The 16,181-nt window shown below is 41.2% G+C and overlaps 1 protein-coding gene across 1 annotated transcript in view; it reads right to left on the minus strand.

Annotated features, from left to right (window-relative positions):
• Nucleotides 1-370: 370 nt before the first annotated feature.
• OSBP (oxysterol binding protein) overlaps nt 371-16,181 on the minus strand; it is a 40,096-nt gene continuing 24,285 nt past the window's right edge. Inside the window, exons 10-14 of the mRNA XM_003826362.7 lie at nt 7,439-7,542; nt 6,162-6,257; nt 4,135-4,316; nt 2,782-3,002; nt 371-2,696 (exon numbers count right to left, since the gene is read on the minus strand). Coding sequence (XP_003826410.2) covers nt 2,554-2,696; nt 2,782-3,002; nt 4,135-4,316; nt 6,162-6,257; nt 7,439-7,542 — 746 coding nt within the window. The 3' untranslated portion in view covers nt 371-2,553. The remainder of the gene's footprint in view (nt 2,697-2,781; nt 3,003-4,134; nt 4,317-6,161; nt 6,258-7,438; nt 7,543-16,181) is intronic.

Here is a 16,181-nt window from a genome sequence, read left to right on the forward strand (position 1 = left end):
AAAACAGAATTTGAATTCCTACATAAACAGCCAACAATCTGAGAATCTAAATGGACAAGATAAATTAAATTTACAGGGAAAATTTTTGAAGTGAAGCAGGCCCAGTACCAAAAACACTAAAAACGATTCCCCTGTACTAAGGTGGGATGTTGATGACTGTTAATTTAAGCAGCAGGGGCTGTTAAAACTACTCCTCTGCTCATGGCCCTCCGGAGTGGTGGTGAACAGCTTTGCTTTCCATTTCTCATGAAGACCAGGGCTTCTGGGCGCTCAGATTCTTGAGCAGAACAAATTACCATTGGACCAGTTCTCCTTCACCTCCCCAACACCACTTACTGCCTAGCAGCAGAAGTGAATCAGACAAACAATATGACTTTTAAAAAATTATTTAATTTAGTAGTTTTTTTTTTGGAAAAAAAATCAATAAGGCAAAAAAACTGAAAATATATATAGTTGTGTTTTGTTTTCATGTGACTTTATTCCACCTGAAAGATTCTAAACTTCTTCCATTAGCGGGAATCTGATTGGGGATCAAGCCAGAAATGTAGTGCAGATGGTGAAGGAAGAGAAGGGGATAAAGCAGAGAAGTCCAATTTAGTTGGGGAATTCTCACTCTATCCAAAGCCCCGGCTGAGGTCACTGCTTTTATGAGCCTCCTTGAAAGAAGCCTTGACATAACCCCTGGCTTATTTTGGGAATAAGGTTCTTAGGAGGAAATTCCCCAGCAGTCAAAGTCACTCCTCTCCCATGTTTATCACAACTAGGAAGGAAGGGATAGGGGAAGAAATAAAAGTATTAATTTACCCAGTAAAACCAATTTCCCCATAGGGATGGCTTCCTTTGGAATGATATTTCCCCCCAGGACCCACGCTGGCTGAGGCTCAGCAGTTAAGGAACAAAAACAAAAAATGCTAACAAAAAGCATACAAGGAAGGCACCTCAATTTGTGATCCTCAACCAAGGGTGGGTTGCACAGGGGATATTTCTCAACAAGACAACAAAAACAAATACTGCACAAACAGAGAAGGAAGCCAGGGCCCCACAGGAGCAATTATCTGATCCACCCCACATGACGGTGCTTTACGCCCCACATCCTAGGAAGAAAGTTCTTTTGGAATTCAGCCTATGCGCCGGACAGAGCAGAATTAAATTGGAAGTTGCCCTCCGGACTTTCTACCCACACTCTTCCTAAAAAGGGAAAGAAAAGAGGCAGAAAAGAGGTTAGGATTTCATTTTCAAGAGTCAGCTAATTAGGAGAGCAGAGTTTAGACAGCAGTAGGCACCCCATGATACAAACCATGGACAAAGTCCCTGTTTAGTAACTGCCAGACATGATCCTGCTCAGGTTTTGAAATCTCTCTGCCCATAAAAGATGGAGAGCAGAGGAGTGCCATCCACATCAACACGTGTCCAAGAGAGAGTCTCAGGGAGACAAGGGATATCAAAAAACAAGATTCTTAATGGGAAGGAAATCAAACCAAAAAATTAGATTTTTCTCTACATATATATAATATACAGATATTTAACACATTATTCCAGAGGTGGCTCCAGTCCTTGGGGCTTGAGAGATGGTGAAAACTTTTGTTCCAGATTAACTTCTGCTCTCAAATTCTGAAGTATATCAGAATGGGACAGGCAATGTTTTGCTCCACACTGGGGCACAGACCCAAAATGGTACTGTGCCAGAAGAAGAGAAGCCAGAAAGACAATGAAGGATGGCATTAAGGGGGGTTGGGAAAGCAAAAGTGGCTAGTAGTCTTTTTCCATCCTGCCTGTGTTCTCAGAAGCTCTCCGCCTGAGGAAGTCCATAAAACCCCTTTGTGAGGAGAATGCACCCCTTACCAATGACCAAAGTGGTCTCCAGTTGCTATTAAAGATGATGGAGAACAACAGAGGGGTGTTTGATGCAAGTAAAAACAGAAACTTCCAAGAATGTAACTCTGAATATTCCAGCCCTATAGAACAATCTCTCTCACAGGTGTTCCAATATCGCAGTTATCTCCGCGTGGACATTCCATTAAACCGACCCCGCGTGTGAACACACTTGATGATGTTATACCTAAGCTCCACTGCAACCATTCACAATGCCTCCATTGGTAAGTCTTATGTGTTTCTTTTTAAGGGAACTTCTAAATTCGGCTCTTGCTTTTAACAGCACCAAAATGCCCCTGAATCATAATCTTACGCAGATCTTGGCTGAGCAGGATACTACAAGGGGAGGGTGAGTGACATCGTCTTAAATGGGGGCAGAGGGAGAAAGAAGAGCCAAGAATACTTGACTTTGTGGATGTGGAATAACACTAACCTTCGGCCACTAAACCTCTCCCTTACAGACATAGTATCTCGTATGTCGATTTCAGTTTCAATCAGCTAAGGCAACCAGCCAATCACCACCACTGGTGTCTCCTTCTGGTGATTGATTTGGAAAAAATGATTGGTCAAGAGAGACAAACTTGAGGAAAGCACTTGGTAAGAGAGTCACAACTTCCAGCTTTCCCACACATCCTCTGTCCTCTTCTCCATTATATGCTCCTCTTTTTTGTTACTGCCGTTTCAGAAAATGTCCGGGCATGAGTTCCAGTCCTGTTTTTCTTTACACTCCCAGTATTCTCCCCTATAAATATGGGTTAACTCCTTGGTAACAGGGTCCTTCTTCCGCTCAAACCACAGTGCCTTATAGGGATCATATGGTGTGCCTAAAAGGAAAAGAGAGGAAAGAAAAAAATTAGTGCTGGCATTCTCCATGCATCAAGAAAGAAGAGTAGAAGGGAAGTTCATTACCATCCTCTGTGGCTTTCATAGCTTCCGCTTCTCTCTTCTTTCTGGAAAGTCTTTGTTTTTCCTCCAGGCGCTGCTTCTCCGCATTTGCTTCATCCCAGCGTCCATTTTCCATCAGTCTCTGGTCAGGTCGTAACCGGCTGTCTGTGGGGGCAGTGCCACTTTCCCAAGCATTGAGAGTCAGAGCAAGCTCTGAGAAGTAGTACATGTTTTCTGCATTCTTCCTAAAAGTAGAAGATAAGAAAAAGAAATGGTAATCCCAGAGCCCAGACACTATTTAAAGAGCAACAACTAAGTACACTGCCAAGGCCACATCACCAAGGCTGTTCTACAAAAACAGGATCTGTGAAAAGGATCTAGGACCATGTCACATTGCCCTCACTAAAGGAGACAAATTGGATCCCTCCCCATCCGCTCCCTGGCATCACTCAGTTCCATAGTCTTCTGGTGTTGTGTGGTGCCCAACTGAAATTAACTACATTCATTAGAAAGAAGGAAACATTCTACTGAATGAAAATTCCTCACTCCTGTTTCCTTAGTTTTCTTTTTAACTCTCTCTCGGATAATCTTGGCTATCACTACAAACTGACTGTATTAGATGATGACAGGAAATAAGTGACCTCCATCTTGTTTCCAAAGTCCTGTACATTGTCTCAGGGATCTTTCTTTTCTGCTGGGCTTTTTTTTCTTTTTCTTATTTATTTATTTATTTATTTAGACAGTCTCACTCTGTCGCCTAGGCTGGAGTGCAGTGGCATGACCTCAGCTCACTGCAACCTCAAACTTCTGGGCTCAAGTCATCCTCATGCCTCAGCCTCCCAAGTAGCTGGGATTATGGGTGCACACCACCATATGTGGCTAATTTTTGTATTTTTAGTAGAGACGGTTTCACCATGTTGGCCAGGCTGGTCTTGAACTCCTAATCACAAGTGATCCACCTGCCCTGGCCTCCCAAAGTGCTGGGATTGCAGGCGTGAGCCACCGCACCTGGCTGCTGATGGGCCTTTAGGCTAAATTGTTAACAGGTGGTAGGCACCTTCCTCCTCTAGCCACTTTTGAACAGTTTTGCTCTAAATAGTAGAAAAATACCCTTCTGAATCACAATCCAAAGGACCTTTCGAAAGCACAAAGTATTTTTTGTCAGATGTAGTTTGGTTTGAACTTCCTTGAAATAAGCATGCTACAAGTCAAATCATACAATGACAACCTTCTTTCTGTTAATCTCTCCAAAGGTCTCAATTTCCCTTGCTCAATTCCCCCACATAATTAAGTGAGAGGGCAGGCAGAAATGCCTTCAATATTGCTCCACAGTCAAGGTCAAAGTGGTATCTGGGCAGCATGCATGCTGATACTCACGGTAAAGGATTCCTTTTCCACAGCATGACCCTGCTTTCCTCTGCTTCATGGCCTCTCTGTCGAGCATCACCCCCATTTTCCCCAATGACTGGCTGTACTTTGAAACATTCCATTTTCTCATCCCACGTCCCCAGAAGAGCAAAGTGGACTTTTCCTGATGGATCTGTCACTTCCCCCGTCACCTGCAAGGGTGGAGAACAGGGCTTGGCTATATAGAATTCACTGTGAATTAGCTTACCTGACTATACTGGAAGTCCTAGGATAAATAATGGTTAGATCCTGTTATAACAAACACCAGAGAGTCATCCAAATTATTATTAGAGATGGGATCTTGCTCTGTTGCCCAGGCTGGAGTACACTGATGCAATCGTAGCTCACTGTGGCCTCCAACTCTAGGGCTCAAGTGATGTCTCACCTCAGCTACTCGAGTAGCTAGAACTACAGGCATGTGCCACCATATCTGGCTAAGTCTTTAATTTTTTTTGTAGAGAAGGGGTCTTGCTATGTTGCCCAGGCAGGTCTTGAACTCCTTGGCTCAAGCAATCCTCTTATCTCCACCTCCCAAAGTGTTAGGATTATAGGCATGAGCCACCATGCCTGGCCTCAAATTATTTTGTTGTATTTTTTTCTGCTACTTGAAATAACTGAGCCATGACTTGGGGATTTCATTATCATTTTTTGTTATATGGGGATTTTTGGTAAACTTTATTTTTAGTTTTTATTTTTGTGAGTTCATAGTAGGTGTATATAATTTGCATTTATCCTTTGTGTTGCAAACAATTCAATTATACTCTTTTAGTTATTTTAAAATGTACAATTAAATTATTTTTGACTGTAGTCACCCTGTTGTGCCAGCAAATACTAGACTTTATTCTTTATCCCCACTTCTTGCTCTCTGTCCCCTCCCCTCACTACCCTTCCCAGGGATTTTTGTATCAAAGATACATGTAGCAAAAGCATCTGACTGGTACTCAGAATTATATTTTCTTCTCTCAAGAAATTCACAGGGACCTATAAACAGATTTAAATCCCCAGCTATTCTTCAGTCTCCCACAGAAACTCATGACACAAATCATTATGGTGGTATCACACAACTCCCCCTCAAACTTCTCAGTGATCAAACCCCTTTTTCCTGAAATCTTTTATTAGTCCTTCCTCTGTGTTTTCCCATTTACTTTTTTTCTTTCATTTTTTTTTTTTTTTTTTTGAGACGGCGTTTCTCTCTTGCTGCCCAGGCTGGAGTGCAATGGCGTGATCTCGGCTCACTGCAACCTCTGCCTCCCTGGTTCAAGCAATTCTCCTGCCTCAGCCTCCCGAGTAGCTGGGATTTCAGGCATATGCCACCATGCCCGGCTAATTTTGTATTTTTCGGGAGACAGGGTTTCTCCATGTTGGTCAGGCTGGTCTCGAACTCCCGACCTCAGGTGATCCGCCCGCCTCCACCGTGTTTCCCATTGTCAATCTCTCATTGCTCTTGACACTTTCACTTCCTCACTTATGGTCATTCCCAGAAAAGAGAAGGAATTGGTTTAGTAGTAATACAATATAGTCTTTCTTGATGACTTTCTCCTTCACCTCTACTTTTTTTTTTGAGACGGAGTCTCGCTCTGTTGCCCAGGCTGGAGTGCAATGGTGCGAGACTCACTGCAGCCTCTGCCTCCCAGGTTCAAGCGATTCTCCTGCCTCACCCGGGTAGCTGGGATTACAGGCACGCGCCACCACACCCAGCTAATTTTTGTATTTTTAGTAGAGACAGGGTTTCATCATGTTGGCCAGGCTGGGCTCGAACTCCTGACCTCAGGCGATCCATCTGCCTCAGCCTCCCAAAGTGCTGGGATTATAGCTGTGAGCCACCGCGCCCAGCCTTTCACCTCTACTTTTTTTGAATCACTATATGTACACATACACTATATATAATGTACACACCCCCATACCACCCCACATGTATATACATTCCAGTCCTAAAGGAGTATGCTTTCTAAGAGATATATGCTACGTGAAACAATTTAAATTTCAACTTCCCTTACCTTTCTTGCTACATCCCGAGAGAAGTAGCTATAAGGAACAAATTTAAGATTACACTTGTCTCCTGTCTTGTGATTCACAATATCAATTTCGCCAGACTGTAAAATGAAAAAATTCAGTTTTATTAAGACTGGATAAATTCAATGTCTGCCAAACCCATGGTTCATAATTCTTTACTTTTCAATCTTACATTCTAGTAATCCCTTGTTTAAGATTCAGATCTTAGCTAGCCTTGGGAATGCTATAGAATCCCTATGTAACCTTGGTTTTTCAGGTTGAGGTCAAGACCAAGCGTCCACTTGTTTTGAATTGTATCTCACATGTTAGATGGCATGATTTGACCTTCAGCACATATACTGAAGTTCACATGATAATTTACCTTTCCAAACCAATCCCTCACTAGTACCCTTCATGAACTCTTCTGCTTAAATCAAAATACTCTACTCACAATTGCAAATTACATATGGTCGGCCTTTCTATACTTGATTCATTTCATTTTCCCTCCTTTCTTTTTTTTTTAAATTTTTTGTAGAGACAAGGTCTCACTATATTGCCCAGGCTAGTCTCAAACTCCTGTGCTCAAGTGATCCTCCCGCCTTGGCCTCCCAAGGTGTTGGGATTACAGGCATGAGCCAACATGCCCGGCCCATTTTCCCTTCCTTTCTATCTTCTAAATCCCAAACCACACTTTAAGATTCAGCTTAACTCCCACATCTACTGTGAGGCCTTTCCTGACTGCTCAGAAGACAGTATTCCCTCTTTTCTAAATTTGCTGCAACCATTGTCTTAAGAGAAAACTGACAATTAATCAGATACTATCATAGGGCATCTTTTATATTAGTGTATGTTGCTGCACATTTTCCAACCTACACATTGGTCATGTATCTCCAATGATATAATAAATTATTGAGGGACATCTCATCAGACTTTGTATCCCCAGGACCTAGCATACCGCCTGGCAATAAATATTTGATGAATAATGAAAGGATTAAGAGTTGGGGCCACGTTTGTTTTTTCTACCTGTCGTAGCACCCAACACAGTCCTAGCAGAATAGTCGTTGATGAATGTTATAATTTGGTCATTTATAAACAATAATTTGTGGTACAGAAAACTTAGAGAGTTAGAGGTAGGGCTACTGCCTGAGAGAAATTCCTTAGGAGAAACTGATGAATCAGTAGCAACATTCTGGGACCAGTTCACATGTCCTAAATACTGCAGAAATATACCTAAAGAAGTATTATTTTAAACTTCACACACACTTTGGGTACCTTTCCTCACCTGATCTATCCACAACTTGCCCACAATAATGTTGTGTACAGTTGTGGTAACTTTCTTCCAAGTGTAGTGGTGCCCAGTTGCATGGAAAATACAATGAATGGTACCTGGAAGCAGAAAGAGGTATCCAAATTAAGCCAAATGTCAGAAAAATAGCACCATGCAGCCTCAAAACAGTAATGGATTAATTTCCTTCTATTGATATTTATTACTTCTAGAAATAAAACAATAAATCAAAAAGGACTTACACTTTCTTATATGTTGGAAGTATTGACTGAATTTTTCTCACTTGACTTTCAAAAATCTATGAATAAAACATAACTAAATGATGACAAACCCTGGCAACTGATATACCTTAGCTAGGACGCTGTGTTCTATAATACAATTGCAAAATTTACAGAAACAAGTCAAATGCACCCCAACATGCATCATGGAAGTAATTGCATTATGGAAGGAGCACACATTGGTAGTCTGTACCGGGACCGGGCTCTATTGTTAGTTACTAGCTGTGTGACCTTAAACAAACCACTTATCTAAGGCCCTTAATTGTAAAAATGGAATAGTGGATAGAGCTGGGGCTTTGAATTCAGACAGAACTGGATTAAATCCTGGCTCTAGTCCTCATTAGATGTATGACCCTCTGTTGTATAATGAAGAATAAAACCCTTGTAATTTCCCAAGTGACAGGAATATCTCTGTTATTTACGGTGGACCTTGACAATTTATACTAATGAGGTGACTCATGGTGGGCCCCAGATAGCTAATGCTAATAACTTAGGATGCCAGGCTCCACCATGTGATTAGAGACAGGGTTTTGAGTCACCTGATATTGGGTCAACTTCCTGACCTCTGGGGATGAAAGAGGATCTGGATATTGAATTCAATCCTGCAGTCAAACCTAAATAATGAAGCCCTGCTAAAATCTCTGGATACCAAAGCTCAGTGGAGTTTCCTGGTTGGTGAATAGATCAATGTGCCAGGAGGGTGATGTGCCCTGATCCCATGGAGACAGGGCACAATGCTCTGTGTTCAGGACCCTCCCAGACCTCACCCTACGGGTCCCTTCATTTGGCTGGCCCTGATTTGTACCCTGAATAATAAAACGGTAATGATAAGTAGAGCACTTTCCTGAGTTGAGTCATTTTGATGAATTATCAAACCTGAGGTAGTTGTGGGGACTCCTGAACTTATAGCCAGTTATCAGAAGTGCAGGTAGCCTAGGGCCTCCAACTTGTTGCTGGCATCTGAAGCAAGGGCAATTTTGTTGGGTACTATGCCCTTAACTTAGGGAGTCTGCGGGAACTCTGGGTGGGTAGTGTCAGAATTGCATTACAGTATTGCACTATGTTTCAAAGGCCTTGGTTTTATCATCTGTAAACTTGGGATAACACGTCCTGTTGTGCAGTAAATGTCTGTTTATTTGCCTAATAAAATGCTTGAAACATATAGCTGACTCCTGTTCCTATAAGTCAATCTCCAATGAATACCAAAATCAGTGGTTTCACAGCAGAGATAATTGAGGATTCAAAATAATCAAACATTTTAAAAGATATATAGTTAATAATACTCAATTCCAGGCCAGGTGGGGTGGCTCACCCCTATAATCTCAGCACTTTGGAAGGCCAAAGCGGGCAGATCACTTGAGGTCAGGTGTTCAAGACCAGCCTGGCCAACATGGTGAAACCCCATCTCTACTAAAAATACAAAAAATTAGCTGGGTGTGGTGGTGTGCACCTGTAATCCCAGCTACTCGGGAGGCTGAGGTAGGAGAATCACTTGAACCCAGGAGGCGGAGGTTGCAGTGAGCCAAGATCACATCACTGCACTCCAGCCTGGACGACAGAGCGAGTTGCTGTCTCAAAAATAAAAAATAAAAATAAAGTCGATTTCAGTAAAAGTATAACCCTAAGTTCTCTCTGTAACCACTAATAAAAAATAACTCACCAATTGTGGTTTAGACATGTTTCTTATACAAAAAATTAAAGTAGCCCTAATAATTGGCAGATAAGGATCACAACAATGAAGGCTATGACATCAATGATAATAACAGCCACCCTGCTGAGAACACTTGCTGTGTACCAGGTGCCGTGCTATGGTCTCCTCATGCATTATTTCATTTAATCTTCACAAACACCTTCGAAATATTTGCTCCACCTAAACATATTCTAAATCTCTGTTTTTTTTGTTTTTTTGTTTTTTTTCGAGATGGAGTCTTGCTCTGTCACCCAGGCTGGAGTGCAGTGGCACGGTCTCGGCTCACTGCAGCCTCTGCCTCCTGGGTTCAAACAATCCTGCCTCAGCCTCCCGAGTAGCTGGGGTTAAGGTGCCCACCACCACACCCAGCTAATTTTTGTATTTTTAGTAGAGACAGGGTTTCGCCATGTTGGTCAGGCTGGTCTCAAACTACTGACCTCGTCATCTGCCCACCTCGTCTCCCAAAGAGCTGGGATTACAGGCATGAGCCACCACACCTGATGGTGTTTTTTTTTTTTTTTTTTTTTTTTGAGACAGGATCTCACTTTGTCGCCCAGACTGGAATGCAATGGTGCAATCATAGTTCACTGCAAACTTGACCTCCTGGGCTCAAGTGATCCTCCCTCCTCAGCCTCCCAAGTAGCTGGGACTATAGGCATATGCCAAAATGCCCAGCTAAATTTTTTTATTTTTTGTAGACACAGGGTCCCACTATGTTGCCTAAACTGGTCTTGAACTCCTGGGCTCAGGCGATCCTCCCACCTCAGCCTCCCAAAGTACTAGGATTACAGGCACAAGCCACTGCACCCAGCCTAAATCTCTTAACCAATACCTCCTCCACTACCATCTCATTCTATGAGGCCAGCACTCCCTGACACTAAAGCCAGACAAAGACACTATAAAAACCCAAAGCTACAGACCAATATCATATCCCTTATGAACAGTGATGTAACAATCCTCAATAAAAAACTAGGAAATTGAATTCAGCAGCATATTAAAAGGATTACACACCATGACCAGGTGGGATTTATTCCTGGAATGCAAGGATGGTTGAACACATAAAAACTGGTAAATGTAATACACCACATGAACAGAATGAAGGGCGAAAAAACACATGATCATCTCAATTGATGCAGAAAAAGCATCTGACAGAATTCAACACCCTTTCAGAACGAAAACACTCAACGAGCTAGAAATACAAGGAAAATACCTCACCATAATAAAAGCCACATATGAAAACCCCACAGCAAATATCATACTCAATGGTGAAACACTTAAAGACTTTCTTCTAAGATCAAGAACATGGCAAGGATGCCCACTTTCACTGCTTCTATTCAACATAGTACTGGAAGTTTTAGCCAGGGCAATCAGACAAGAAAAAGAAATAAAAGGCATCCAAGATGGAAAGAAAGAGATAAAATTATCTGTGTTTGCAGATGATATGATCTCACATGTGAACATGCTAAGAATTCCACCAAAAAAAGAAATCCTGATAGAATTCATAAATGAATTCAACAAAGTAACAGGGTATAAAGTCAACACACAAAAATTAGGTGCATTTCTATTATACATTAACAATGAATAATCTGGAAAGGATATTAAGAACAATTCCACTTATAATAGTATCAAAAAGAACACTTAGGAATGAACTTAATCAAGGAGGTGAAAACTGTAAAACATTGCTGAAATTAAAGTTAAGATAAATAAATGGAAACACATCCTATGTTCATAGATTGGAAGACTCAACATTGTTAAGGTTGTCAATGCCACCCAAAGCAATCTACAGATTCAATGAAATCTCTATCCAAATCCCAAGATGTTTTCTGCAGAAATAGAAAAACCTATCCTAAAATTCATATGGAATCTCAAGGGACCACAAAATAGCCAAAGAACAAAGCTAGAGGACTCGAACTTCCTGATTTTGATACTTAATACAAAGTTACAGTAATCTAAAATGTGTGGTACTAGAATAAAGACAGACATATAGGCCAGTGGAATAGAACAAAGAGCCCAGAAATAAACCCTTCATATATGGTCAAATGATTTTTGGCAAGGGTGCCAAGACCACTCAATGGGGACAGGACAGTCTTTTGAACAAATGGACCCACATGCAAAAGAATGAAGTTGGACCTTTATCTAGTACCATGTACAAAAATTAACTCAAAATAGATGAAAGACCTAAATGTAAGACCTAAAACTATAAAACTCTTAGAAGAAAACATAGGGCAAAAGCTTCACAACATCGGGTTTGGCAATAATTTCTTGGCTATGACACCAAAAGCAGATGCAAAAACAACAACAAAAATACAAAGCAAACCTCCTGAACATTAAAAAAAATTTGTGCAATAAATGACAATAGCAACAGAGTAAAAATGCAGCCTCTAGAAATTGGAGAAAATATTTGCAAATCATATATCTGATAAGGGATTAATATCTAGAATATATGGAGAACTCCTAAACTTCAACAACAAAAAAAAGCTAAAGAACTCAAGTCAAAAATGGGGAAAGGAGGCTGGGTACGGCAGCTCACGCCTGTAATCCCAGCACTTTGGGAGGCCGAGGCAGGCAGATCGCTTGAGGTCAGGAGTTCAAGACCAGCCTGACCAACATGGTGAAACTAAGTCTCTACTAAAAATACAAAAAATTAGCCGGGTGTGTTGCAGGGGGCCTGTATTCCCAGCTATTCTGGAGGCTTAGGCAGGAGAATCACCTGAACCCAAGAGGTGGAGGTTGCAGTGAGCCAAGACCGCGCCACTGCACTCCAGACTGGATGACAGTGCGAGACTCCATGTCAAAAAAAAAAAAAAAAAAAAAAGGGCAAAGGACTTGAATAGGTATTCCTCCAAAGATATACAAATGATAAGTAAGTACATAAAAAAGTGCTCAACAACACTAATTATTAGATAAATGCACGTCAAACCACAATGAGATACTACCTCACATCCATTAGGATAGCTATGATACATTTTTAAAAAGTGTTGGCAAGGATATGGAGTAACCGGAACCTTTGTGCACTGTTGGTGGGAATGTATAACCATTGTCGAAGACAGTATGGTAGTTTGCTCAAAAAATTAAGAATATAATTGCCATGTGATCCAGCAATTCCATTTCTGGTAATATACTGCAAAGAACTGAAAGCAGGGTCTTAAAGAGATATTTGTTGTTTTTTAAGCATTTTTTTTTTCTTAAGACTTTAGGCAAAGAGATGAAAGGGTATTTGTACATCCATGTTCACAGCAGTGTTACTCACAATAGCTAAAACATGGAAGCAATCCAAGAGTCCATCAACAGATCAATGGATAAGCAAAATGTGTACATACACACAATAGGATAAATATTATTCAGCCTTAAAATGAAAGGAAATTCTGACATTTGCTACAACATGGATGAACCTTGATGACATTACATTAGGTGAAACAAGCCAGTCACAAACAGACAAAAACTATATGATTCCACTTATAGGAGGTAATTAAAGTAGTTAAAATAGAGACAGAAGGTAGAATAGTGGGTTCCAGGGTTTGGGGAGGGAGAATAGAAAATTATTTTTTGGCTGGGTGTGGTGGCTCATGCCTGTAATCCCAGCACTTTGGGAGGCCAAGGCGGATGGATCACTTGAGGTCAGGAGTTCAAGAACAGCCAGGCCAACATGGTAAAACCCCATCTCTACTAAAACAACACAAAAATTAGCCGGGTGTGGAGGCGGGTACCTGTGATCCCAGCTACTCGGGAGGCTGAGTCACAAGAATCGCTTGAACCTGGGAGGTGGAGGTTGCAGTGAGCTGAGATCATGCCACTGCACTCCAGCCTGGGTGAGAGAGTGAGACTCGGTCTCAAAAAAAAAAAAAAAAAAATTATTTTTTAATGTATATAGAGTTCCTGTTTTACAAGATCAAGAGTTTTGGAGATGGAGGGTGGTGATGGTTGCACAACATTATGTATTTAATACAACTGACCAGTACACTTAAGAATGGGCAAGGTGCTAAATTTTATGTTATGTGTATTTTACAATTAAAAAATTGGAGGCTGGGCACAGTGGCTCATGCCTGTAATTCCAGCACTCTGGGAGGCCGAAGCAGGCGTATCACTTGAAGTGAGTAGTTCAAGACCAGCCTGGCCAACATGGAGAAACCCCGTGTCTACTAAAATACAAAAGTTAGCCAGGTGTGGTGGTGCACGCCTGTAGTCCCAGCTACTCAGGAAGCTGAGGCAGGAGAATCAGTTGAACCCAGGCACGGGAAGTTGCAGTGAACCAAGATCACACCACTGCACTCCAGCCTGGGTGACAGAGCGAGACACCGTCTGAAAAAAATAAAATAAGTAATAAAAATAAAAAAATAAGAAACAAAAATTGGAAAAAGGACAAAAAGAAAAATAAGTCATAGAGGCCAGAAGGCAGTGGGATAATATATGCGAAATGCTGAAAGCAAAAGACTGCCAAAGCAATCATTCTTTTTTTTTTTTTTGTAGAGATCGGGGTCTCCCTATGTTGCCTAGGCTGGTATCAGACTCTTGGGCCCAAGTGATCCTCCTGCCTTGGCCTCCCAAAGTGTTGGGATTACAGGCATGAGCCACTGCATCTGTGCCAATAGTCTTAATTAAATGTATCTTTTTGGCCAGGCGTGGTGGTGCCTCACACCAGTAATCCCAGCACTTTGGGAGGCCAAGGCAGGTGGATCACTTGAGATCAGAAGTTCGAGACCAGCCTGGCCAACATGGTGGAACCCAGTCTCTACTAAAAATATAAAAATTAGCTGGGTGTGGTGGCAGGCACCTGTAATCCCACCTACTTGGAAGGCTGAGGCAGGAGATCGCATGAGCCTGGGAGGCGGAGGTTGCAATAAGCAGAGATTGCACCACTGCCCTCCAGCCTGGGCAACACAGCAAGACTTTGTCTCAAAAAAAATGAACAAATAAATAAATAAAAATAAATGCACCTTTTAAAACTTCAAGCATATCAGCTAGTTTCTATATCCTAGAACTCGATGAAGAAATTCTTATTTGCACTGGGCATGGTGGCTCACGCCTGTAATCCCAGCACTTTGGGAGGCCAAGGTGGGTGGATCATGAGGTCAGGAGTTTGAGACCAGCCTGGTCGACATGGTGAAACCCTGTCTCTACCAAAAATACAAAAATTAGCTGGGCGCGGTGGCGGGCACCTGTAATCCCAGCTACTCAGGAGGCTGAAGCAGGAGAATCGCTTGAACCCAGGAGGACGAGGTTGCAGTGAGCCGAGATTGCGCCACTGCACTCTAGCCTGGGTGACAGAGCAAGACTCAGTCTCAAAAAAAAAAAAGAAATTCATATTTGCTCCTTAAAATAGCCTTCATTATTTGGAAACTTCAGTTATATTTTCCAGAAGCATTCTTCTTTCCAAATGTCAAGGGTTCTAATCTTTTTAGCCTATTTTATAGGGAGACTCAAACTCATTGTCACTGCCTCCAAATATCTTTAGGCACTTTCATTGGTATTAGATTTTCTTCAGTCATGGCTATGACTTTTTCAAAGTGGAGTTAACAGAACCACAATTTTGTACAAAGTTGTCCTGCTACCAAATAACCTTAAAACTGCCTTATCTTGTCAGACCTCAGTGAGAATATTGGGCTGATGTCTTCAGTGTCCTTTTTGCACTGTAATTGTAACTGATGGCTTGTAGTCTTTCCTTTTCAGTACAGCCTAGCGATAATGACAGGGGTCCCTGAAGCCAGATTGCCTCAACTCAGATCACATACTAGCTGGTTAAGTTGACCCTGACAACCCAACCTATCTATGCCTAGTTTTGTTTAAAAAATGGCAATAAAGGTGTCTATCTCATAGAATTATTGTTGGGCCTGAATGAGTTAATACATGAAAAGCACTTATATCAATGGCTGACCCATAATGAGCACTCAACAAATGCTACTTCAATTATCAACATAAAAGTTTGAACGACTTTTCCCTAGATGCCTTACTTTACACTGAATACACTGGAGCAGTGTATTAAACTGCGAGTCATCTATCTGCTCACTCACTCACAACCCTCTCCATATATTTTTCTTCAGCTATATCTACTGGCTTAACAATAATTTTCTCTCTGAGAATTGAGTGCCATGGCAAATGTAAAAATTTCACTACATGATTCGCCTTCCAAGCCACTGAGCCAAAAAGTGTTAAATACAGCCATCTCCAGGGCAAATACCTAGAAATTCCATTCTTTAGATTTCTATATTCAGCTTCCTATCACAAAGTCAATTCTTTCTTCAATCTCCCCATGAAGATGGGGATTTTTGTTTTGTTCACTTACATTTCCCAAACACTGAGAACCATGCCCGCCATGTGGCAGATACTCAGTTAAGCAGGTGATATGTGGAGAAACTTAACAGGATCCCGGTGATCCAAATTCTTAAATAAGCATAGGAATGCGAATACTATCAAATTGTTTTCTTTTTAATTAATTTTGTTTTCCTGTTATTTAATTTATTTTTAAAATGAAGTTTCCCTAGGATAAATGTTTTAACTTTAAAAAATTAGATCTTTAACAAATTACTAAAAATTAGAAAAAAAATTAGATCCACCATCTATACCATGTTCATATATTCATTCCTCAAAGAAACCTAGATTAGTCAAATTATAGAGAAAATGTACAATATTTTATTAGTTAAGTTTATTGTTATCTTTTAGATGAATACTCTTCCTTTGGTATTTGAGAGAGATTGGTTCCAGAATACCCTGCAGATACCACAATTTGGTCAAGTCACTGATATAAAATGGTGCAAAGTATCTGCATCTAACCTAC

The sequence above is a fragment of the Pan paniscus genome, chromosome 9 (assembly GCF_029289425.2).
Source record: "Pan paniscus chromosome 9, NHGRI_mPanPan1-v2.0_pri, whole genome shotgun sequence".
In the NCBI taxonomy this organism is placed as follows: Eukaryota; Metazoa; Chordata; class Mammalia; order Primates; family Hominidae; genus Pan; species Pan paniscus.